Here is a 24,879-nt window from a genome sequence, read left to right as displayed (position 1 = left end):
GGTGATTTGATAAAACATGTCTCACTATATCCATACTCACCCAGCTGAACACTCCGTCGAGTCATTCTGCAGTGAGTGTGTTGCAGCAAACATTATGAGTATTCAGTTATGCTTTGTTAAAACATGACAAATTTTAATGTGTATTTCTACATAAAATGAATTACATGTACTATATTTGTGCACAACAAACAACATATACTGGTTAGATTCATTCATAGTGGTATGTCTTACCATAATTTGAATAGTCTCAAATACAAGCAGTGTTTGCAAGCACTCAAAGGTCTTGTCATAAAGTAAAAACCAAGTATTGTTGCTGTATGGCTTTATGAGAGACTACTTTTTGAAACTGATACATGCTGGTGATGAGAAAGATGAAAATTTCTACAGAAGTGTTATAAAATATGAAGAATGATTTAAATATTTGTTTATTCTGAGGTCCATTTTTGTGGCACACCAAATTTCATTTGCAAGGTAACAGTGAACCACCATTAGGTAAACAAGGCCAGCATTTACAAGTATGTACAGAGCCTTTCAAAATAATGATGATGATGATGATGAATGACTACATAATATATTATACAATGTCCTTTCCATGAGTAAACCATTCTGCCCATTAAAAGACTATTTCCAATAATCTGGCATTCACTGCCACCACACATCCATGAGTCTTTCAAGTGTACCACAATTTGTTTTTTAAAGATAAGGCATAGTAAAGGATGCATGATCAGGGATATATATATATATATATATATATATATATATATATATATATATATATATATATATATATATATATATATATATATATATTTATTTATTTATTTATTTATTTATTTATTTATTATGAATTGAAAACTATATTGTAAATATTAAATTTTCACCTGAATCTTCAGAGTTGTCATCTGTGTTCAGCATCTACATTTTTAAAAGTGTGGAATGGTTAACATTTACCCAAATTTACAAGTCACCACTCATTTTGAGTCAAATGCGATTTAAATGATGCTGTTTCATCAGGATGAGGAATACTGCCATAGAAAAAAAGATTTTTTCAGTATGAAAACATTTTGTGTGCATATATATGTATATAAGTAAAGTTTGTGTGTAGTGTATGAGTGTGTGTGTGTGTGTGTGTGTGTGTGTGTGTGTGTGTGTGTGTGTGTGTATGGGTGGGTGGGTGGGTGTGGGTGGCAGTGTGTCTTGCCCCGTGTCCCTCCTAGCATCTGCCAATTAGGACATCCACAGTAGTTGTGTGAATGGTGTTGCAGTGCATTGAGAATCTTGTTAATGTTAATGTGCTGTTCAGTCCACTGAGGTGTTGTACTGATGCTTCTGTGCCTGATAATGATCTTGGGTTGATGATTTCTTTATTATTATTTCTTTTATTTGAATATCACGATCATTATGATTTCAGAACTTTATTACCTTTGCTACCTTGTAATTTTTGTCTCTTTCAAGACTGGTCCAATATTCTTGCACCTTCGAGTAAATTTTCTTGTATATAATATATCAGATTTATCTCACTCCTTGTAGTTTTCATAGTTTGTCATTATTATTTCTTTATATATATATATATATATATATATATATATATATATATATATATATATATATATATATATATATATATATATATATATATATATATATGCTATGACTATGAGTTAAAAAGTTTTTTTTACAATAACATTTGACAAATATGATTAGTTTCTAGTACTAGTGAAGTACACTAGTTTTGCCAGGACATTGTTAAAAAATCTTGAAAACAGACAAATTAACAAGGCAGAAGCTGTAAAATGCATGTAATGGTGCATATTAGGTTATTTCTAGCTCTGTCATATTGGGTGCTTGCATACATTCACCATAAATTCTACTGAACTCTGTCATGTGCCACAACTTGGAAAGTTCATAATATAATTTGATATATCAGAATTCAGTCAGCTGGCGTGATATTGGTATCTAAGTGCTTTGTGAAATTAGTTTTGACATTGAACATTTTCCATTGTTAGGTTCATAAGAAAATGTAACAGTGGTGCAGGCCCCAAGAAGTGGTACTGTGCAGAGGTGCGAGGGAAGTGAGATGGGTTGGGGCTGAGGCTGAGAATTGGACTAAGGAAGGGTTTGAATTTGAATTGGAACTTGCTGGGAGAAGAGACTTTAAGTTGTTGTGCTTTGCAGTATTATCAAACAGTAGTGTGAAGAATTAATAAATTTGGTACTGTGGGAGTGAGTGTGTATGTGTGTGTTAGAGAGAGAGAGAGAGAGAGAGAGAGAGAGAGAGAGAGAGAGAGAGAGAGAGAGAGAATTATAAAGCATTACTTGAGCCATACATATTCTTTGTATTAGTGCTTAAAAGTTGCCAGATGTGATCAGTGAAGTTTATAGTTTTATAATTGCCAGCAACCCATCCCTGTGTTTAGTTTAATCTGTAACCGAGCTCAAATTTTCATAAGATATGCTGTTAAGGTAGAAATTGAACTTGGCGCTATATAGAATGAATTTAGGGTATATCATTACCTTACTTGTAGAAGATTTTGCTTTTTATTCTGTAAAATTGTTCTCATCATGTGAGTGATTGTTGATTTTTCTTCTGTAAATAACTGTTCACCACACAGCACATAGTACATGAACACCATGGTGCAGTTAGGAATTTTTAGATAAATATTGGCTTATATATAAAAGTATAATATATGAAATTATACATACCTGTTTGCTCATAAATTTTCACAAATAGTAGTCAGGTTCTGTCTCATAGCCAGAGGAGAGGAAACATTGACCTGTTTCTGAGCGCTCTAAATGTAAGATATTTGTGAATGGTACAGGATGAGCGTGTGGGACATAGTGGTGAGGATGGTGAGGGTAGCTCATTCCAGTTATATACTCATGCAAGGAAATCTTTTCATCACAGACTGTAATGATACTGTATAGTGGCATTTACAGCCAAAATCTTCAAATATTTGTAAAGAAAGCTGTCAGATATTGTTGTGCTAATCTACAAAATCTTGTATATTGAGTGCATGGGTACGATGTGTATATGATTTTAAGTTTCCCATAGCAGTTTGGTATAAGGTTCTTTTGCCTTCATTATTAAGCTAACATAAAATGCATAATATTTTGGCTTTTCCAAAGGAACAAATGGAATTCAGAGTAAAGAAGAGCAAATTTGTTCTTGTTCGCCATGTTTGTATTATCACCTGTATCCACCATCTTTGAACTGAATAGCTTTAGTGCCGTAATGAACAGCTTCTTGAACTAAAAAGTTCTGTGACTTAGAGTCCAATTTTGAATTCATAATTTTCATTACAAGGATTAATTATTTATCAGACACAAACATTCTAGGAAAAGGAGAAACAGACTGCAAGTGAACTTTGTGGTAGACTTTTTTCTTTCTCCTAGCTAACTGAATTGAACAGTATTTTACTTCTTGTTGTACTGCTAAGTTATTTAAGAAAGCTCTGTTTTCCTGAAGCTCCCCTTTGGATCCTGGCTTTGGCTTGCATCATATTCTGCCACACTCACTTCTCCCAATAACATTCAGTATTTCTTTTCTTGTTGACTTGTTAGAAGGCATCAGGGTTGATACTGAACTGTCACCATCAAAATTTCCATGCTGAAGATATCCATGACAGTTGGTTATTTACTAACATCTTGGCTTACAGCTAGAGCTTAAAGTAATGGGTGAATAATGCAGTTTAGCATATATGCTAATAAGAAAGCATCATGTATGAAGCTATATATTTTTTTAATGTAACATAGACAAGCGAAAACTATTATAACATTTTATTGAAGAGTGCTTATGCATGAGTAAGTAAAGTAACTGTATGCAGGATTGATAAAATAAATCTATCTTTCTTTATATCAGGCCATCTTCCCTTGTGATGGGGAGTAGCCAAGACAAGGCGCCCACATCCACACACACACATGTTATTCCTACTCATTGAAGTAATCTTTTGTGCTATCAGGAAACTTTGTGCTTACCAAAGAAATGTTGGCTGTTATTACCAAATTAAATACCTGTATTACAGTTTGACTCAGGTCAGCACTCCCACTCCATTGCACATGCCAACACTAATGTTCCTCATAGTGGTGTGTCACAACCTCAGGAATAGTGCTCTTGTCATATGGTCAGCTGGAGTGTTAATTTTTATGAGTGGCACACCAACATGTGTAGCCAAAGAGGAAGCTTCCTGATGGAGGAATGATGGAAGACAACCACACTTTGCCCTTCCTTTCAAACTTCATTTCCGTATATATTGTTTTAGTTATCATACTTTTGAACATTTCAGTTATTATGCTTTTGAAGAGACTGAGAGAAGTACTTAAGCTGAAGCTGCCAGTGAATGCGCATTCTACATTCTGTAATTGATATTTTTATTATCAATATTATTGCTTTCGATTTTTCTTTTAATTCATCCATTTGGTGTTGTCAAAAGTATCAGCAAGAGGTCTATGCCTTTCATGTGGTCAAGGGGCAGGTTAGGCACCTGAATGAGACATGTTTTTAATCTCTCCTGTGGTAGAGTGTTTGAAGGTATTGCTGTCTCACATGTATTCATTTGTATATATTTGAACCATTTTAGGGAAGGGTAGCAAGGTCCTGGTGTGCATTATCATTATCTTTTCATAGATTTTCATGTTATGGTTATTCTAAAGTATTCATGTTATGGTTATTTTCACTAATAGCAATAAAAATGGTGAAGGGAACACAAATTGAGAAATGGGAATCATATTCCTAGCTATTTTAGCCTTATGAGCTTTTTCATGGGAATGTGCTTGACAGATCAATTAGTGTTCGGAGGAGAACACTGATTTGTCTCCTTGCTGTGGTCTTGGATTAAGCTTTCTGAATAATGATGGTTCCTTACTCTGTCTGCTTTATCTTTTTTGGGCTGTTGCCTCTGTGCAGACAGTATCTTGAGTGCTGTGTATATTGTTCTTATTTATAATGTAAAAACTCATTACTTAGTGAGATTACTTTTTGGAACCTTGGATTCTTCCTATCTCAGAAAGTTCCTCTTGTTGTCTGTGTGGTCTGCCAATACACTGTTAGACATCATAGAAGAAGCAGAGCGTTGTAATTCACAAAAGTAAACCTCCCAAGATTGGAAGCCAAAATTCCCAAAAGCAACTGGATGAAGTAACAAAAAAAGGCACAACTTTCTAAATTACCAATAATAAGAAAATATAAAAGGGACAAGAGATATCATGTACACAGAGGCAGCAGCAACCTCTGTTGCATCCTTCTGCAACGAAGGATGGAGCAGATGTTGTAAGAACTAACTAAGGTGCAGAGAGCACAACCCATGCCCACAGCAATGAGATCTGTTTGTGTTCTCAGCAGCTAAATGATTTAATTGGGTTGGTCTGTGAACCATATTTTCCTGAAAAAGCCCACAGGCAAAATTAGTTAGAAATACTTATAATTTCTGGGTCTGTGTATGCGTTTCCTTCATTACCTGTCTACATTATTATTATTATTATTATTATTATTATTATTATTATTATTATTATTATTATTATTATTATTATTATTATTACTACTACTACTACTACTACTACTACTACTACTACTACTACTACTACTACTACTACTACTACTACTATCATCATTGTCATCATCATCATCACCATCATCATCATCATCATCATCATCATCATCATCATCATCATCATTTTTTGTTAATTTATTTTTAGTACTGATGATCATTATCACTGCAGAACCCATAAATTTAGAGCCTAAGGGTCCTAAGATTATCAGAAAAGCTGACCGATTTTGTAGCAGTCCCTGGCCTTGAGTGAAATTAAATGTTTTTTGGCACCAAAAAATATGACCAAGGATGATATAAAGTTGCCAGTATTTAGAATGTAATTATTTTCTGAAGTATGATGTTGTCAATAAGAAGCAAAGTGCTAAATTCTCAAGAGTAAGGAATGACACATATAGATTATTATTTATATACATTCAGTTAACTTACTTGATGAAACAAGAGGAAATAGTAATTACCCATATTTGTTATGCTTCCATGATGATACATTAATGTTGTAATAGTCAACCACATTACATAATCTGACCACAGGCAACCATTGCCACACGGCTTGATCTGTCTGACATTAGGTGTTCTAATGTATTACTGTTGACACTGCTGATGATTTTTCATCATTATTGCAACAGTAGTGCTGGTAAAGGGTTTAATGCAAAAAAAAAAAAAAAAACTGACAAAAAAAATGAAAAGTAGCTAATGGTATACCCTTTTGATAATGTTTTTATCATGTCCACATCTCTAGAGCCCATCTTGCTGCAGAGTGATTAGCAGTGATAGAGGGCAAGTGCATTGTTCACCACAAGTATGATGTTTGTAGGATGGAAATTTTAAGTGTCAAGTGTCCTTTAATACCAATTTTACATAAAAAATTCCTTACATTCCATCACATTTGTGTTCACATCTGTTCTTGCATTACTTTTTACTTTCTTTTTAATTCTCTTTGAACTAGAAATCCTATTTCCAGAGTTTTACCAAGATTGCCTTATAAGTTCTCACTGACTTAATTTATTATCCCCATTTTTTTATTTATTTATTTTTTTTTTATTTTTACCTTCTTGAATGTAGGTAACTTACTTATAAATGATTACATAAAGACTGTAGATAAATTCCCATCAGAGGAGCTGTACTCATGAAGTATTCACCTGATTACTTCAGTCATTTGTTAAACTTTCAATTGCCTATAGTAAACTGTTGGTTGCAAATTTTTTCATGGTAAAAAAAATAAATTTGGGGAGATGAAATGTAGGTGATACCTGAGATGGAAGGAAATCTGGTTCTGGTTTGCTGTTTGAAAAGAAGGAAAATTTAGTCATTCTGTACAGATTCCTGTGGTAACTAAGAGGGATGGGGGAAAAGGGATTTGGGATTCTACTCCCTGAGTTTTATTTTTACAATGGGACAAAGTGAATTTTAATGATCTATCATAAAAGTTAATATACATTTCTAACAAAGTATTATTAAAAAATCTGACAAAGATGAGTGTTTCAGCATGGAAATTTTTGGTGGAACATGAAGAGATTAATAGAAAAAAAAAGTGTTGTAAACTTCTAACAACGCAAGTGCAAAAGACAGAAACCAAATACAGTATATTTGCTTAGATATATCTTTTATTAATGAAACTTCAGTCATTGTTAAGGGATTTTTTTCTAATAATGGTTTGTTTTATACCTCGGATAGCCATGTTTCCTGGAGAGAATAATAAATGTATGAATTTTTTACGTACACAGCCTTTAAATTTTTTTTCTTTGTATGCACCTGCTGCCCTCATTGTGGCATGAACAGTTGCCACCAGTGTCTTTATTGTTGAGAATTGTTCTCATATTCAGAGAACATGTTATCTTGCAAAACTATCATCAAAGAACTCACTTTTTATGTTTGTATAGATTGGTGCTATGCATTACTATTCAAAAATTTTAGATCACATCACTTGTAATTCAGTGAAATGTAAATATCATATTCAGGCCACAAGTTATGTAACTAGGAAACCACATAATTCACAGTATCCATGTGTGTATGTTTTGTAGAAGGTTACAAAGAACTACCATTGACCTCAGTTTGAATTTGCATATATTCTTTCATGTGCAAAGAGGATATTTTCTCCTACATTAGATTTATAAAAAAAAACAGTAATTATAAAAGCCTTTTTTGTATCAATTGACTCTAAATGAGATCATGATTAACTTTGCTCAAGAAATTCACTTCAGGCTGCAGCAGTACAGTGTTGCCTCAGCACACTGATGCAGCATCTCATGCTTTGTTTCTCCTGCACTGCCATCTCTGTGCACCTGGATCTTAGGATCTTTGCACAATCCTAAACTATACTAATGGTGTAATTTTTCAAACTGATCTTGTGTTTCCTGACAATTTGAAGGTTGCTGGATTGCTTAAGACATTGGACAAGCTGGAGATGCCTTTAGTTTTAGAAATATGGCAAATATTTATAATGGTTTCATTGTATTTCATTATGCCTGTTCATCACACAAAAGTAGTGCTTACATTCAGCAACAAAAGAAAACTATAGAACTTTATTTATTTATTTATTTATTCATTTACTTTTAAGGATAACAATTACAATCTCAACAGTAAAATCAGTTTGTATATTACTAAAAAAAATCAAGTGCTAACATTTGGCATCTATAACAGTAATACACATGCATAGATAACTGCTTTGAGTCAGGGAAGTCCAGCTTCCTCCACTTTGTAGGAGTGATGTTTGTGTTGAATTAATATACATAGGCAGCAAAGGGCATTCAAAAGTGATAACTAACAGCCACTACACTGTTGAGGTAAGTCCTGTGTTGTGGCAATGCCTGCCTGACCCACCAGCACTGTGCTGATGCTCCACACAGTGTTACAGAACATATCCTGCATGCCAACCCAACTCTCTGTTGTGATGGACTTAGGTTGACACAGCTCCATTCACTGCTATAACCACCAGCAGGGCCTTACCACACAGACACACACACACACACACACACACACACACACACACACACACACACACACACACACACACACACACACACACACACACACACACACACACACACACACACAATAAACACCTACATGCACCTAACACATACACACACATACACTGCTGGTGTTAATATATGCACATTTTTTTAAAAGCCATGCTAGAGTGTAATTCCTCCATGTTCTGTGTATTTTACTTCACTGGGATAGAAATAGATGCATGATTTTTTAAAATGAAGGTTATGGAGTCAGCAATAGACATAATTATGTAAACAAGCATACTATTCATCATCATCATATTCGTTTAGTTGTAGTACCTATGCAGTGTAGTTGTCTCGGCTGCAAGAATCATACACTAACAGAAGACAGAAAGTACAATAGATGCTTTTATGATGAATCTTCTCTGTGGGCCAGCAGTAGCAGACTCACCACAGATATAGAAGCTGCCCTAACACTTAGTGGGATGAACACTGAACACAGACTCCTATACTGACTGTCCTTGGGTGGGTGAGAGCACTGCTGTAGGAGCTGGAGGAGGTGATCTTGAGTTTTGGTGTACAGGATAATGTGATGCAGATCCAAGAAAGCTGAAGTTTGTTTTAGTGTGAGAGCCCTTCTCCTTGTTTTATTTCTCCAACCTTGTGTTATCTGAAGCTTCCAGCAACTATTCTCCTCACTATTGTCTTCCGTTGAAGTTTTGCAGTCATGGGAGCATTCTTGATCATTACCTGTTCCATAGCAAAAAATAATTTATGGATTTTAAAGTGAGGTTATCTTGGTATTCATGTGTCTTGTCAAAAACAGATGGTTGGAGAGCTAAGACTTGCAGGTGTTAGCTTCTTTAGTGTGGCTGGCAGTAGACAGGCATTGCCACTTCTTGGACAGACAGTATAAGAGGAACGTATGACAGCCTGCACATGCTGGCACACTGACTTGTTCTTTAAAACCTCATGGATGATAAGTTTGTCATTGCTATATTTTGTGACTTGATGGTCATATTTTAGCAATCTGTTAGCACCATGCCATAACACGAAATGAGAGGTGATGTTGAAGATTTCCATGCCCTGACTATAACAAATGCAATGTGAGTTGCATACTGTGAAGTTGCGGTATGCTAAATTTTGGACAAGTATGTATACTAATGTAAATCATTTGATTAAACTAAAATGAAACCTAATGATTTCTTAGTGAGCACATACATGATTAGCTGTGATTCTCATTGTATGAGCCAGAATGAAACAATTTCATTTTAAATCACTGGTCATGAATTTCCGGTTGTTGAGTGTCCATTTCACTTCAGATGTTTGGCACTTTTGAACTTGGACATCTTGTACTTGTGATGCTGTGAGACCTTGGAATGGAGTAGGTGGAAAGAGGCTGAGAGATCAACATTTGAGAATAAGAGTACCTACGAAAAGCAATTGTTAATGTGCTGTGTGATATTACATTTAATTTACTTTGCACAACTAATAGGTTACAGCTTGTGGTGAAACTGTAGTGAATGATTATTTATGAAATGTTAATTATTTTTTATCAGTGGCTAAAATATGACTATTGCAGTTATCACATTGTCATGTGTTCTTCAGTCAATATATATTTATAAAGTATGAATTCATACACCTCATGCCACTCTACTCCACTCACTTCACACCACAGCACACCACACCTTGCATTATTATATTATGTCTGTCACCTCCCATGTCTTTTTCATGTCTCACCACATTGCATCACATCAGACACCATATCTTGTTCCGCAACAGCATTGCATACACACACACAACACACACACAACACACACACACACACACACACACCCCTGTTAGTCACCTCCAAGAACCTTGTGTAACCCATTGCTTCAGGAATTTTTTTTTTATTCCTTTTGTAGGTTATGCATGAGCAACAGTTTGTTTATCTCCTGAAAGTTTAGTATTTTTTTCATAATGTATAATTTCTCTGAAGAATATTATTATTTTTAATGTTACTGGTATATATATATATATATATATATATATATATATATATATATATATATATATATATATATATATATATATATATATATATATATATATATATACACACACGAGTATATATTGTTCTGGAAACCATCCTTGTTTATTTTGCTTTGTATTGCCCTGTTTACTTTCTCTCTACTATGCATACCTCCTTACAAAAAATTGGGGGGGTATTTTTTGTATACATACATATATCATGTATATACATATTTGGATATTTTGTATGATATGCAGCCAGTTTGCATGAAGTTTAGCCTGGGAATTTGCTTTTTTTTACTTAGTTTTGGAGTAAGAGGAATTGTGTAGAAGACTCATGTTCACATCATGTCCAGAGGCTTCTGACATCATTTTGGACATTATTATTATTACTACTGTTAGATGTGAGATAGGTTCTTTTCTCTTTATGAAAAATGTTAACTTCAACAAATTAATAAAATGAAATTATAAATTATTGCATATAAATGAAATGTGTTTTCCAAGTGCTATTCATGCTTTATGGATATATTGCAAATCAGTTGTGAGCATAGCACTTAATCATGCTTCTCAGGTCCATTAAGTAATACTGAGTAAAAAATAATTGTAATCACAGTCTCAAAGGAATTTGATTTTTTAACCAGCTAGACTATAAGATTATGTGAGGATGTTTCTCATCAGCCTTGCACATTCCCTCACAGCTCTCACCAGCATACCAGTCCAGGCATCAGCACCCCCACTGGAGTCTGCCAATAGCAGGTCATGTGAAGCAGCCTCTGCCACAGCACCACAATTTGCCAGCACCCCCTCCACAGCAGCAGCTGCACCTCAAGATCAGTCTGTGCTTGGGTCTCCATCTCCCACCACCTCCCCACTCACCACCACACCTTTGTCACCACACAAGGAAAATATTCCTGTATCCAATCATGTCAACAACCGGTAAGCTTTGATATTTGTCATCTGTACATTTATTGAGAGAATACTTAAAATATTGGTTTTCTGAAGTTTTGGATGAGAACAGTTTTTCTTGGAAAAATATATTTGGTGAAAATTTAGTTTTATTGTGACTATAAAAGCAAGTTTTCTTTCCTGTATAAACTGTTCAATTGTTTAATTTCAGAGTGGATTCAATACCTAATGGTCATGACACAACGGTGTCATCAGCACGAGTTGGAGAGATGGAAGGTGAATCCAGGAAAAGAAAGTATCCCAGTGACAAGGCTTACTTTATTGCTAAGGAAATTCTTACCACAGAGAGAACCTACAAGAAGGATTTGGAAGTCATCAGTTTGGTAAGTTAGTTTGATCAAATTTTGTAGTTATTGTTTTTAAGAAAGGTTTAAGAATTATAAATTGGTAAAATTTTGCTGCCACACCATGAAAAGTAAATATTTGATGTATTTTCTCATTCTGAATTAATATCCATGTACAGTGATGTGCACAATCACAATGATGGAAGATGCAACTTGTAAACAAAAGTAACAAAAAAAATGGGGACATGGTTAGAAAATATGCAAAAAACTAAATCTTGTACTCACAAATTAATATTTTGTCTTTTCACCTTGCTCTTGATTACTTCTTGGAGTCTTCTAGGCTTGGAACTAGCCAAATTTACTACATAATCCTCATCTAGGTCTTGCCAATGCTTCATTATACCTTCCTTCTGTGCAATGATGGATGTGGTCATCTATGGAGTGTCATGATTCTTGAGGTAATTCCAGCAGTTCTCTTTAGAATTCGGGGAGTTTCCAGGCCAATCCAAGGTGGGAATATTAGCACTCTTTAAGTACTCAGACTCAGATACCATTCTAGCTTTATAGCAGGTGACACCGTCATGCATAAATGTGGCCCCATTTCTCAAAAAAATGGTAACAATTTTAACACCTCCAGATAATTACTGGCATGCATGGTTACATGTTTTGGCAGGAAGTACAACCCTCCCTGCACTACACAAAAGGAACTTTCATCATTAAATAACACTTCCATCCTGTAATTTTTTTTTGCAATGTTCATGTTTTTTGGCAACATCAACTTGTTTTTTCTTCATCTTGGATGATAGAAATGGATTTACTGCTGCATTGTGAGAAGGGAGACCCAGGTCCTTCTGCAGTCTTCATTGTACAGTCTGGTGGCTCATTTTTAGCAGCTGAGAGTGCCTTTGAATCAGTTCTGGAGTGAAAATGAAGGGTTTTTTTTTATCACTTCCCTTTTCAGCAATAAATTGGTCGTCTCTCACTTGCCTTCTTAAAAGGTCCAGGATGGGATTTTGGGGGTGGTGTGATGCCTGGTGGGGGCTCACGAGAGGCCGCCAAGATGCGCAGGACAGTAGCTTTGTGGTGGCCAGTTTGTCTGGAAGTTTCTTTAATTGGCACATTTTCCTCTCAGGATGATTATCCTAGCCCTTTCCTCTTTGCTTTGTAAAGGTAATGTGTGGAAAAAAGCAGCTGGACACAAAATTAACAATCCCAGTGAAAAGAATGAATGCAAAAATTCTGCCTCCACAGGACTGCCTGAGGCACAGAAGGGAGGAGGGGTGTGGGAGGGGAAGGAGCAGGTGGCTCAGATACCAGAAGTCACTAGAAACTGATACAGATGATTTCTGGGGTTTTTTGGTCATGGGAGTTACGACCACCACACATTGATTTCTATGGGCAGGTTGTGTCTTCCAAATACTTATTTAATTTTTGTAATGTATACTTTATACCTTAATTGTTTATCATATTTTGTAATGTGAGATAGTCTCATGCATTGTGTTCACACACACACACACACACACACACACACACACACACACACACACACACACACACACACAGTTTCTGTGGAAAGGGAAACAAGCAAGGAGGCCTGCGGTAGCAGGAGCCTTATTTAATATTTTATCCACTAACATTAAGAATCTCATCACCCTATCCAACACAGTTATTCCATATTGCCACTTGAAGCAAGCCTGCTTCAAATGGTCATCTTTGCTAATCAAATGGTCATCTTTGCTAATTTATCAACATCAAGACAATCAATCCAGCCCCCTTTGTTTTGGATACTATTTGGCTCTTTGCTTTCAAGGAACAAAAACATCCATATCAATACATGATTATTCTCAGCCCTAAATTGAGATCTTTAAAGTTCAGAATAAGAGCAGTTTATGTATCATCAAAAAATTTAATGAAATATAATGTATAATTATACTTTTATTTCTTTCAGTGGTTGAAAGAAGAAGTTGGGAAAGAGGAGGGAATGCCAGGCGAGATTCTCTCAAAACTGTTCCAGCTCGTTGATCCCATCTATGAGTTCCATACACAGTTTCTCAAAGAGCTGGACACTCGGCTTGCACAATGGTGAGTGTTGTATAATTTTTCCTGATGCTGAAATGTGTAATTACAATAGATATATGTGCATAAGCAATTAATATCTCTGCCAAGTGCCATTTATAATTAGTTGTGTTAATTTATTGCCTTTTATCCATTCTGATACAAGGTCTGTCAGAGAGAGAGAGAGAGAGAGAGAGAGAGAGAGAGAGAGAGAGAGAGAGAGAGAGAGAGAGAGAGAGAGAGAGAGAAATGTTAATAGTTTAGCTTCAGTTGCAAAGAGCAGCACACATCTTAACATTGACACTATCTCTACTAATGTTGTAACTGCAGTTTTAGCATTGCAGATAATGGTCTTGTCACTCAATAAATGCTGGAAAACTGCATTATATATATATATATATATATATATAAAGAATTACAAAGATCATGAAGATTGTTTACTTTGTAGCATGTGCTAGAAGCTTTGACTTTGTGACTGAAACCATGTTATTAAGATGCAGACTGCAGGGATAGCCAGTGTGTACAGATGTGTCCCTGGATTGAATGGACCCTGAATAAGAGTTTACTGTTCTGTAGCATTATTTGTGTGTGATTTAGAATCTAGTGAAATTTAACATTATTGCAAAAACTTGAAGGATGTAGGCTTAGGATATCATATACTTGCATAAATGTTCCTTTTGAACCTTTTAATAGCAATCAGTATTTATTTCTAACATTTTTTTTTTCCCTCTCTCTCAGGGATGGTCGTGCCAGCGGATCAAACAAACTGGAATCTCAGAGGATAGGAGATATCATGCTCAAAAATATGAGTATGCTTAAGGTATGTTAGGCCTTCTGTGCTGTCTGCAGGGTATCATGTGTCCCACTAGTGTTTGATCTGCAATAAGATGAGTTGTCCCATTTGGTGATTGTGTGATTGTTTCCTTAGGGAAAAAGCCACACATTTTTTATGTAATTTAAAATTTCTCTCTTCTGAGGTTTTCCTGTCTTCTAAAATATCCAGCCTCTCATTATCTCAGCAATAATAGATCTTGTCTGCCTTGTTCTTTCACTCTATTTCATATTGTAATTATGTCTGAAGTTCTGTCGTCTCCTCAGTGAAAGAAAATAAGTCATACTAGGAAAAAACAGTAACTTAATACCGACGTTGAAAAGTGAGACAGATGGGTATATAAGTGGTGTAGGAAAACACAAGGTGAAGGCATTAGAAACAATAAAGTACAATTGATTCTTCCTTTGTTTTCCTACAATACTTATATATGTATATAACCTAACCTATTCATATATACATAAGTGAAATCTCCATGATCACCACTGCCTTTTTCTTATCAGTTATATGAAAGCTACTTAGAGGGGCACTATGGCATCTTGGAGGGCCTCGAGTCATCTTTCCGCAAGAATCGCCGTTTTGAGCAGATCTACCGAGACTTCGAGATGCAGAAAGTTTGCTATCTTCCCATGACTTCCTTCATCCTCAAGCCACTACACCGCCTGCAGCACTACCACCTCCTGCTTGACCGTGAGCATTTGTTGTTATCATTGTTTCATTGGTTGTGGTGACCTGATTCATGATTGAACTTCATTAATATTGATTTAAGTTTTTTTTTATTTGCTGAACTAAAAAAGCATTAACTTCACATCTAGAATTAAATTAAATTAAATTACACTTTATTTAATTTTAGTCAAAACTTGTTTTCAGTTTTAAGAATTCTACAGAACTTTATTGGAGAATTTTTAATCTAAATATGACTTTCCTAAAAAAATAAATAAAAATAAAAAATAAAAGTAAACAAAAAATAAAATAAGTGTTCTGATGAATGGCTGCATAGGTAGAGGTGATATGGTGTATGCTATACAACATCAAATTTTGCCTTTCATTTTTGTTTTCCGAGTTCTGGCACCAGTTGGGTATTAATCACATTCTAGAATCCAAGGTCACAGCATTGTCTAGACCAGGAGTTCTTAACCTGGGATCAGTTTACTTTGTGGAGGAATCAAGATTATAAAATAGACTTCCCAAGAGTTGTGAGGTTTGTTACCAGATAATGAAGGACTATGCTGATTGGCTGGATTTTTTTTAGTTCTCTGAAGCAAAAACTGTCACTCACATGCTAAACACTTCTCTGGATGATTTCATACAGATGTTGAGCAATTCTCTGATTTTACTGAATATTCAAATCTCTTCCTGTTTCACTGCAGGGCTGGTGAAGCATTATGGCAGTGCAAACCATCATGACTACAGGGAGTGTATGACAGCTAAGGCCAAGGTGGGACAGGTCATCAAGGCCATGACACCAAGTCTCACAGCATCTGTAAGTCTTTGTTTAGTTTATGACATCAAAACACAAATAAAAAAACCTTTATGCTTATAATTATTGGTCTTTACTTGATATGGTTGACAGTAGTTATGGTTTATATGATTTTGTTGCTAGTGACAAAGTATGGATTCTGACTATTTTTAGCAGTATTATATAATCTCTAATAAAAGCATCCCTGAGAGAAACTTCATTATTCTTATTTATCAGGAGAATTTAGTCAAGCTGATGGAGCTTCAGCGAGACCTCGTTGGTATTGACAACTTAGTCCAGCCTGACCGAGAGTTCCTGCGTGAAGGCTGTCTGCAGAAGTTGTCCCGGAAGGGCTACCAGCAACGCATGTTCTTCCTGGTGAGGGGTTTCTTTATTTTATAGAAAGATACAGGAATTTAAGATGATAGTGTTCATTAATTACTAATGTTTAGTAATTGCCAGTGTTAATTTTTTCTTACTGGATGAAGTTCATAGTAATGTATCACACAAAAAGAAAAAAGGATAGAAATTGAGTGACTGATTAATTTTCAGTTCAATGATGTGTTGCTGTACACCAACCGCACCACCACTCCAGTCCTGCAGTTCAAGGTGCATGGCCAGCTGCCTTTGCGAGGTGTGATGGTGGAGGAGACTGAGAGCCGCATGGGCGCCTCAAACTGCTTTACAATCTATGGTGGCAACAGGTGAGTCTTGTCAGTTAGACATCTTGGAATATGCTACAGTTTATACTCCTGAAAATTTAATGAAATGTCCAATTTTCTTTAAAACCCTGACCTCAATTTTCTCAGGGCTTTAATGGTAGCAGCCAATGGGGAGGAGGAAAAGACAAAATGGCTGGAAGATCTTACAACAGCTATCAACCAGGCTAAGACACGGCCAGACAATGCTTTCCACTACCTCTCCTTGAAGTCCATAAGTGAGTTAATGAAGAGATCTCTCTTCATAGGGTATCTTTACTATAGCGAACTCCAATATGTCACCTATAATGTCACCTGTAATGCATCTCTTAGCTATCATTAAAATATCTTAATGATAGCTATCATTACTTTCATGGTTATTGTTCCTCTTAACTTGTCGGCTGGATGCTTCCCTCTTCCCATCTCCTGTGGCCTCACTCCACAAAATTTTCTGGTTCTCAATTTTGTCCACCTTACTGATACAATTGTATCAGAGTTAACCAGTATCTTCTTTTATTCCTTTTACAGTTAAACTCTTTTCCCTCTTTCTGTATTTCTTCATGCCTATAACTTGAATAGATTCAAGAGTGATATGAAGACATTTAAGAAATTGATTTAGTTTCTCTCTCTCTCTCTCTTGGCCAGTCTTCCCAAAATAAAAAAAAATATTAACATGATTGATAATTATTTTAATCATGATAATTAATAATAATGATGTTAATCCATCTATCAATATAACAGGCCAGCAATCCCATATGGAGTGACCCTAACAAAGCACAATAATAATGATTATTAGTATTATTATATTTTTTGTTGCCTGTACAAATTTAATGCAAGCTTCACTTGATCATGTAGGTTTTGTGATTTACTGATGAAATATTTGTTTTCATTTCTTTATATCATATTACTAATTACTCCTTAATTTAAAAAAAAATAGCCAAAGCCATAATTTATATAGGCATTAGATATGATTGAAAAAATTGCTAAATATGTTTTTAGATCTTTCTATAGGTTACTAACTTTCCTGTTAATTGTTCAAGGTTCCTCGGATGAAGTTCTGGATCGCAGTGATGGCAGTGTTCTGGATGACAGCCTGAACACAGTGCGTGGCCTGGGGGAGAAGAGTGCCACACCACAGCAGCGCTCCAACACCACTGTCCATGTGTGCTGGCACCGGGCAACAAGTGTGGCTGCACAGGACTATTCACTTGCAGTACAGGTGAGGCTTTCCTGTGTTAAGTCAAACCCGGTGACTGCTTGTATTACAAATGAATAGATCCTGAGTTTTAATACTCAGTCAGGCAGAGGCACTTTAGTTTGGTCTCATTTCCATGTCATGGTTCCTAAAATTCATCTAGTTGTGACTTTATTGGCTGGGAAAGAACAGAAGGCCAACATTCCTGACTCCTAAGTGTATCAGGAGCCTTGCTGCTGAAGACCACAAGTTATTTCATCACATTGCAATAAGTGCCAAACAGACAAGGTACTAAGAAAAGGTATAATTGAATAATTAATAAAATAAAAATAACTTACAAAGGTAAAATCATTAATCAATTTTGTTAATAAAGTAAATAAAGTGTATCTCTGTACCTATATATATCAGTGTCTCAATGTGGTAATGAAATAAGAGAAAGAATTCCTTGTTACTCTGTACTACCATTTTTAGTTACCTTTTGCGATTTGTAAGGAATGTGGTGTGTGATTCAGCTATCTTCCATACCATAGGGATTATCATCATATTGTATATGGCTCTTAACATTCACAAAAATAAATTACCTGCTCTAATCTGCTACATATTAGATAAGTATCTTGTACTTTGAACATTGCCATGTAGTTTTCTTGTGACTGTAAAAGAGATGACACTGTATACTGAGCTGATACTTGAATGCGGTTATTCCTTAATATATTCATTATCTGAGCTGATACTTGAATGCGGTTATTCCTTAATATATTCATTATCTATTTACAGAATCAGCTGAGTGGGTACCTCTTGCGCAAATTTAAAAACAGCATGGGATGGCAAAAACTGTGGGTTGTGTTTACCAACTTCTGCTTATTCTTCTACAAGACCTTCCAGGTGAGGTTTCATGTCCTTTTATCAGGCTAACATACTACAGATACATAAAAATATGGATGACTTTTGTACTGATCACTAGCAAACCCAAAGCAACCAACACAGTATTTTTTCTATTAGGTAAAAATTGAATACAAATTTGCAGTTTGTATTTTTCATTACTGAGGTAATCTTGTAGTAATAGACACAAATGTTAGGAGAAGGCTGTCAAGGAGTAGGGGGGTGTGGTTGGCCAGTGTGTTAGGAGCTCCCTCAGCTGGCTCAATGGCACTCACTGCTGCCTGCCCTGTTGGGAAGTTGTGTGGTACAAGCTTTAGGACCTTGCACACCTGTAGTGAGAGGTAGAGCTGATACATGTCCTCCATGTCCTACATATACATGTAGGCTTGAGTGGACTTGCTGCCTGCGCTGACGTTTCACATACTTCCAGTCACTCACAGGCACCTACCAGCAAAGTGTGTTAGATGCTCACAGCTGTGTTTTGCTGTAGGCTGCCTACAGTTATTTTGAGGTCACACAGGAATGGGCACTCTGCCATACATACCTACTTGAGCTGTCTCTGCTACAGCAGTGATGAGGTGCTGCTTTCCTCCACTTACTGTCCTCATTGCCAATTAATTGTACACAAGGTTGACTGGTGGCACTCTCCTGGCAGGGCTGTATCGATGATTTGCAGATTTGCTGGAAGTGGCCAATCCTTCCACATGAGCAGCAGGGATCCATGCGTGCAGGCTGCATTCCCAGGTTGTGTGGTGTTTGTCACACCAGCCACACCAGCTGGTGCCTTGTTTTATGCACAAAACAGCGAACAGCAGTGGTGTTGTTCTCTGCCATGACGTCATCAGCTGACTCGATGGCTGCCATTCGCTCTTCTTGATTGCTGATGGCGTCTCTGTGTGCTGCTTCATAAGCCACACAATATGCTCTGAGCCAGTACATGTCCTTGAACTGTTTGCAGGACTGAAAGATTTCGCATTTAAGGGCGGGCTCTCATAACCTGGCCACTAGCTTGTGTAGTAACATGTACTTGCTAATGTCTTAATGGCTACAGTTAGGGCACTGAAAGTCACAGTCTACTGCCTTCTGGGAGCATTGGATGAAGCAGTCCCTCACTGGCTGGCTGGGTGCCTGCACTGTGTTGAAAAACTCAGCCCAACACACTGCTTGGTTTGACTTAAAGAGCACTAGTTTCCTGAGGGCGTCTAGAGCTGCAGCTGGTGATAGGGCATCCCACTTCATCTGTGAAAGTCTGGCATCCAGAGTCTTCTTAATGGCAGGGAGACACAGCAGGCAGATGTAGCATGTGGCATCAGTGTCACTCACAGTGTTGAAGCTGAGCCAGTCTTCCACGGAGCATCACGTATGAAAATCAGCTGTGGCCATGTCAAAGCTGCACTTTTCTAGGGCTGAGGTGTTTAGGGTCTTTGGTCTGCAGTCGCCAGTCCGAGTGGCAGACGTGCTGGGTTGAAAACTTGTAGTGGCAGACTCAGGCAAGACAAAGTTGGGTGACAATCTGGTGATGGGTCGGCACTGATGAATGATGGCTGGGAACTGTGTGGACATGACTCGACAATCCTACTCACTGTGCTGAGTTAGGACCAATGATGACGAGGGATACAAGGTGGCAGGCAGTGTAGCTTTATTGGCGGAGAGTGAGCAGTAAAGCTGAACAGTGTACAAGCCTGTCAAGAACTGTCGTACCCAGCTGCGGTGGCGACCCAGGTAGCCTAATGTGGCATTGCCACTGTTAACTCTAACACAAAGCATTAGTAAACTTCTCCCTCCTTGTATTTTTGTTGGATAAAGCAGAAGTGGGATGAAGAAAAACTCTCAAAACCAGCATGCTTCTCAAACACAAGTTTAGTTTATTTGGCCCAGGAGTGGTCTTTTTCTTCATACCATTTGCAGTTTTTTTCCAGGAATGATATAGGAGAAAAAATCTGCTGCAGCTTTTGGAGGTCATAAATGGCTCAGGCATGTAATGCTGACAGTCTCAGTCACATAGTTAAGTTTAGTCAATCCAAAAGCTTTGCCTCTTCATTTGTAAACCTCTGTTGTCATGTAGTGTAGTGATAGCCAGAAGCAGAGTTGTTGGGAAAAAAGGGGAGCAGTTAGTGGTCAGCATCAAGTGGGCATGGTGACGTTTGTGAAATATCACTTAAAACCCTTTGAAAATTCTCATGCAGGATCCAGATATTCAGTTTTAAATCCGTTTCTCTCTCAAAAATCCTCTTTTGCACTTTGCTCTAAGAAGGGCTGCTAGTTCTGGTTTTGGTTTAAGGTTGAGAGGTTTGTTTATCCTTTGCAACAACAGTATCTTTGTGATGATCATGATCTTGTTGGATTTATTTTTTGCAGTCTGCTCTCTCATTTCTCCTAAGTGTTGCACTTTTTCTTTATCTTCCAAACACTGTATAGTATTTCTTTTGCAGTTTCATTGTTACTGTTGTCAAAAAGTTCACCAATAATAATTTAATCTTCATTTTCTTTATAGTCTTTGTAATGTAACAAAGTTTGTGTGAAGGTGCTGATGCATAGCACTCACACACATGATTTGCTTACCTGCCAGTACCTTGGTTCAAGAGAAGGAATGGACCGATAATAAGGATAAATGATATGAACAAAGAAGACAAAATAGGGATAAATGATATGAACAAAGAAGACAAAGTGGGAGTTATATGTATATAAAGAAAAAGTATGATGGGTGGTCTTTTTTGACAACAATGGTGTTGAAACAGCAAAAATACGTAATAGTTTCTGGATTCACAGCAAAAATAGTTAATAGTTTCTGGAAGAATCCAGAGAGATAGCACAAGGAAAATTATGATATTTGAGAGAAATAAAAATAAAACAATCATATTTGGGAGGTGCTATCACAAAGGTTAACCTCCTAACCTAACTACAATCTGAACCAGCAGGCCTTCTTAGTCTGATGACCTAAGAGCAGGATGTAATGTAATATAATATTATTATATAGCTAATATACAGTTCTGGTCTGGCTTGACACAAACACCATGACACCAACTTGGAAAAAACTGCAGAACAATCACCATTTTTTTTCAATTGAATAATTTTGTTGCCTTACCAATTTCAGTGAAATTCCAACCTATATAGAGCCAACTTATGAATTCCATAGCATAAGTAGTAGTAGGTGAATGTTACCTGATGTGTGACATGGGTAGCCAAGGCGAACCTCTATATACACTTGCATCTGTAGATATTTCTTTTGCAGCCTCTGCACACCAATGTCACCAGCTTCAATTTTTTTTTCTTTCTTTTAATAGGATGACTTTCCACTGGCCTCCCTTCCTCTCCTCGGCTATGTCATCACTACTCCTGGAGAGGATGACCAGATACAAAAGGAATTTGTATTTAAGCTGCAATTCAAGAATCATGTATACTTTTTCAGGTAAGTGAAAATGTAATAGGTAATAGTTATACCACATATCCTGGCTGGGACAACAAGTGCACTTTATATATTAATAAAACAATCCTAATCTGCACAGATGGCCACCAGGTGCTTCCCCCCATTCTCCATTTTCCCACTGCAACTGTTACCTCAGTACTTATACTAAAAAATTTCTCTCCCTCTCATGCTTTTCCTCAGGCACTCATTCAGAATTATCCTTATTTTCCCTTTTCTGTGCTTGAATTTACTGCTTACACAATCTTGATCCTTCTCCATCCATGTGCCCCTTTGCCCTTCCATGCTGTTATGGAAATTATGTTGTCAGGGGCAATATGAGTGAACATTCCTTTTTCCTCTTTCCTTATGTCAAAAATGCATGTAACAATTATTTATTTATTTTTTTTCATTCCAGAGCTGAATCTGAGTTCACATTTTCACGCTGGATGGAAGTGATATCAACAGCAACACAAAATTCTTCCCGAATTTTTGCATCAAGTCATAAGGAGAATGAAAATGAGAGCATAAGACTGTAATATAGGAAAACAAGTTGACTCCTTTTATGTCTTAAGCTTTAACCAAATACTGTTCTGATATAAATCTAATACAAGAAGCAATAATTAAATTAGTTAAATCTTACTCACTGCATTGGCCTGTTTGATAAACCCTAAGCTGTAAGTGCTACATGGTGCAGCCATATCCCAAGAATCAAGTTTTAATTAAGAACTCTCGATACTGATCATTGGGCATGAAGCAAGTAGCAAGCAGTTTGATTTTCATCTTCCAGATAAATCATTTACTCAAAATTTACCATGTAAAGTGGTCTGAAATTGTTACAACATGCACTAATGACGTAAGTTCAAGGGAGTGTTTTCATTAATAAAGCAGTGGCGTAGCATTGTTCTACCTGGCTACAATACTCAAAGAAAACAGATGAATAAAACATTTCCCACCAACCAGTCAGTGGTGCTCACTTGTGTTGTGCAGCACTCACCAGCAGGCTGCTTGTGCCTTAGTCACCCTAGGGGAGCACTGATCATACTGCTCCCACTTGTACCACTGCTGCTGGACTCCCTCCCATGGCACCACCTGGCCTCTGCAGAAGAAACAGTCCATTAAATGTTTTATGTGGAGAAATTTATTACTCTTGATATAATGCTACTTTCATGTCTTCATTTGGCCATATTACTGTAGCTTAAATTTTATACAAAACCTCAAAACTGGGATATTTAATTATAAACTAAAATGTAAGTGTTAATAGCATGTAAATAGTACAGAACAAATTGTGTAATTTATAGAAAAAATGCTATATATCAATTTGGCAAGTTACTTGCCCAAAAATTTATGTAGTGGGATAGTGATGTATTGAGTTGTAGAAAAATTAGACAGAAAAAAGCATATCACTAATTTTTCAAGTCTGAAATACAATACAAGTGTCAGAAATCTAGTGTTCCATTACTTACGGTCTTCATCCACTTTGGGCAAAGTGTTGCTGCCAGAGAATTAAACCTCAGTCTGTAGCAAAGTGGAAAGAAACAAGATTTGAATGCAAAGTTTTATATTATTATTATTTTTAATACTGTTCATGTACTTTTTCTTAATATTTGATAATAATATTTTGCTTAAGTACATATCAGAGAGGGTACTGCTACACAAACTCATGGTGCAACAAGACTCGGCAGAATCTCTTTCGGCAATGTGACATTGCGACTTTACTGTCAGGCACAGGTTGTGTGATACATATTTAGTTGTTGCTCATTACTATTTTTTTGTAGTGTGTGTAAGAATCTTTTGAAGGCCTTTTTTTCAGCCCTGGTATTAGGTTTTACACTTTTCTTAATTGAAATGGTATAAAAATGTTGTGACTTATAAATAGGTTAGAAATGATTCCTCTCTAATGTATGGTAGTTGTCTGTGCCATCTAACACAAATTACTTACAAGCCCTCTGGGGACAATTGTTATGCAGAGTACAGAATGAACACTTGAATAAAGACAATTTCATGTGGTTTCATATTAAAGAAATTCATAGCATCTGCCATTTTTTTTTTCCTCCCCAAATTTTTGTGTAAATTTATAATTACAGGAGGAAATTTCACATGCAGCTAAGATATAAAGAAAAGCAGGACTGTGTTAATTATAATTGTTGTCAAAGAAATATCTATTTATGAGTTGTTTGTAGATTGTGAGAGTTAGTGTTGAGATGTCAGATCATAAAATTTATTGTACGTACTTCTTATATATACAGTTCTTATTTTGCTTATTTATGTGCATATCACTGTGCTCAAATCATGTAACCTTTGCCATTTATATTTTTTTTTCTATGATTTACATTGCCTTCATGCTGCCTTACCACCTAAGCTCTGTATTATTGCAATAAATAGTTAGACAGTGTTCAGGCTTTAATGTCCCAGAGAATTATAGGTAATAGATAGCGGTGGTATTCATGTATGAATAGTCATTCATTAAATCCGTCATGAAATTCAAGCCTGTGTACAAGTTTGTTTATCCTTTGTGGAGGAGGAGTCCTGATATTAATGGTGGACATACTGACAGAGTAACAATTGCACTGTGGATCTGGCAGCCTTGATTAATCTTACTGG

The 24,879-nt window shown here is 36.3% G+C and overlaps 1 protein-coding gene and 1 long non-coding RNA gene across 10 annotated transcripts in view; one reads left to right on the top strand and one right to left on the bottom strand.

Annotated features, from left to right (window-relative positions):
- The window catches only part of LOC135102365 (FERM, ARHGEF and pleckstrin domain-containing protein 1-like), a 66,608-nt gene extending 41,845 nt beyond the window's left edge, over positions 1–24,763 (top strand). For both annotated transcript variants that reach the window (XM_064007496.1, XM_064007495.1), the window contains exons 11-23: positions 11,206–11,443; positions 11,625–11,796; positions 13,706–13,839; positions 14,551–14,632; positions 15,145–15,331; positions 16,012–16,124; positions 16,338–16,478; positions 16,653–16,804; positions 16,910–17,037; positions 17,839–18,017; positions 18,768–18,875; positions 22,157–22,281; positions 22,694–24,763. In XM_064007496.1, the coding sequence (XP_063863566.1) occupies positions 11,206–11,443; positions 11,625–11,796; positions 13,706–13,839; positions 14,551–14,632; positions 15,145–15,331; positions 16,012–16,124; positions 16,338–16,478; positions 16,653–16,804; positions 16,910–17,037; positions 17,839–18,017; positions 18,768–18,875; positions 22,157–22,281; positions 22,694–22,814 (1,880 nt within the window). In that variant the 3' untranslated portion in view covers positions 22,815–24,763. The remainder of the gene's footprint in view (positions 1–11,205; positions 11,444–11,624; positions 11,797–13,705; positions 13,840–14,550; positions 14,633–15,144; positions 15,332–16,011; positions 16,125–16,337; positions 16,479–16,652; positions 16,805–16,909; positions 17,038–17,838; positions 18,018–18,767; positions 18,876–22,156; positions 22,282–22,693) is intronic.
- Positions 23,061–24,879, bottom strand: part of LOC135102367 (uncharacterized) — a 47,350-nt gene continuing 45,531 nt past the window's right edge. For 6 of the 8 annotated variants that reach the window (XR_010269632.1, XR_010269634.1, XR_010269633.1 and 3 more), the window contains 2 exons: positions 23,742–23,793; positions 23,061–23,374 (listed from right to left, as the gene is read on the bottom strand). This is a non-coding gene — a long non-coding RNA (uncharacterized LOC135102367). The remainder of the gene's footprint in view (positions 23,375–23,741; positions 23,794–24,879) is intronic. The other 2 variants (XR_010269637.1, XR_010269638.1) reach the window with 1 other exon arrangement.

This window comes from Scylla paramamosain, chromosome 7 (assembly GCF_035594125.1).
Source record: "Scylla paramamosain isolate STU-SP2022 chromosome 7, ASM3559412v1, whole genome shotgun sequence".
NCBI lineage: Eukaryota > Metazoa > Arthropoda > Malacostraca > Decapoda > Portunidae > Scylla > Scylla paramamosain.
This window is presented reverse-complemented; position numbering and strand designations above follow the sequence as displayed.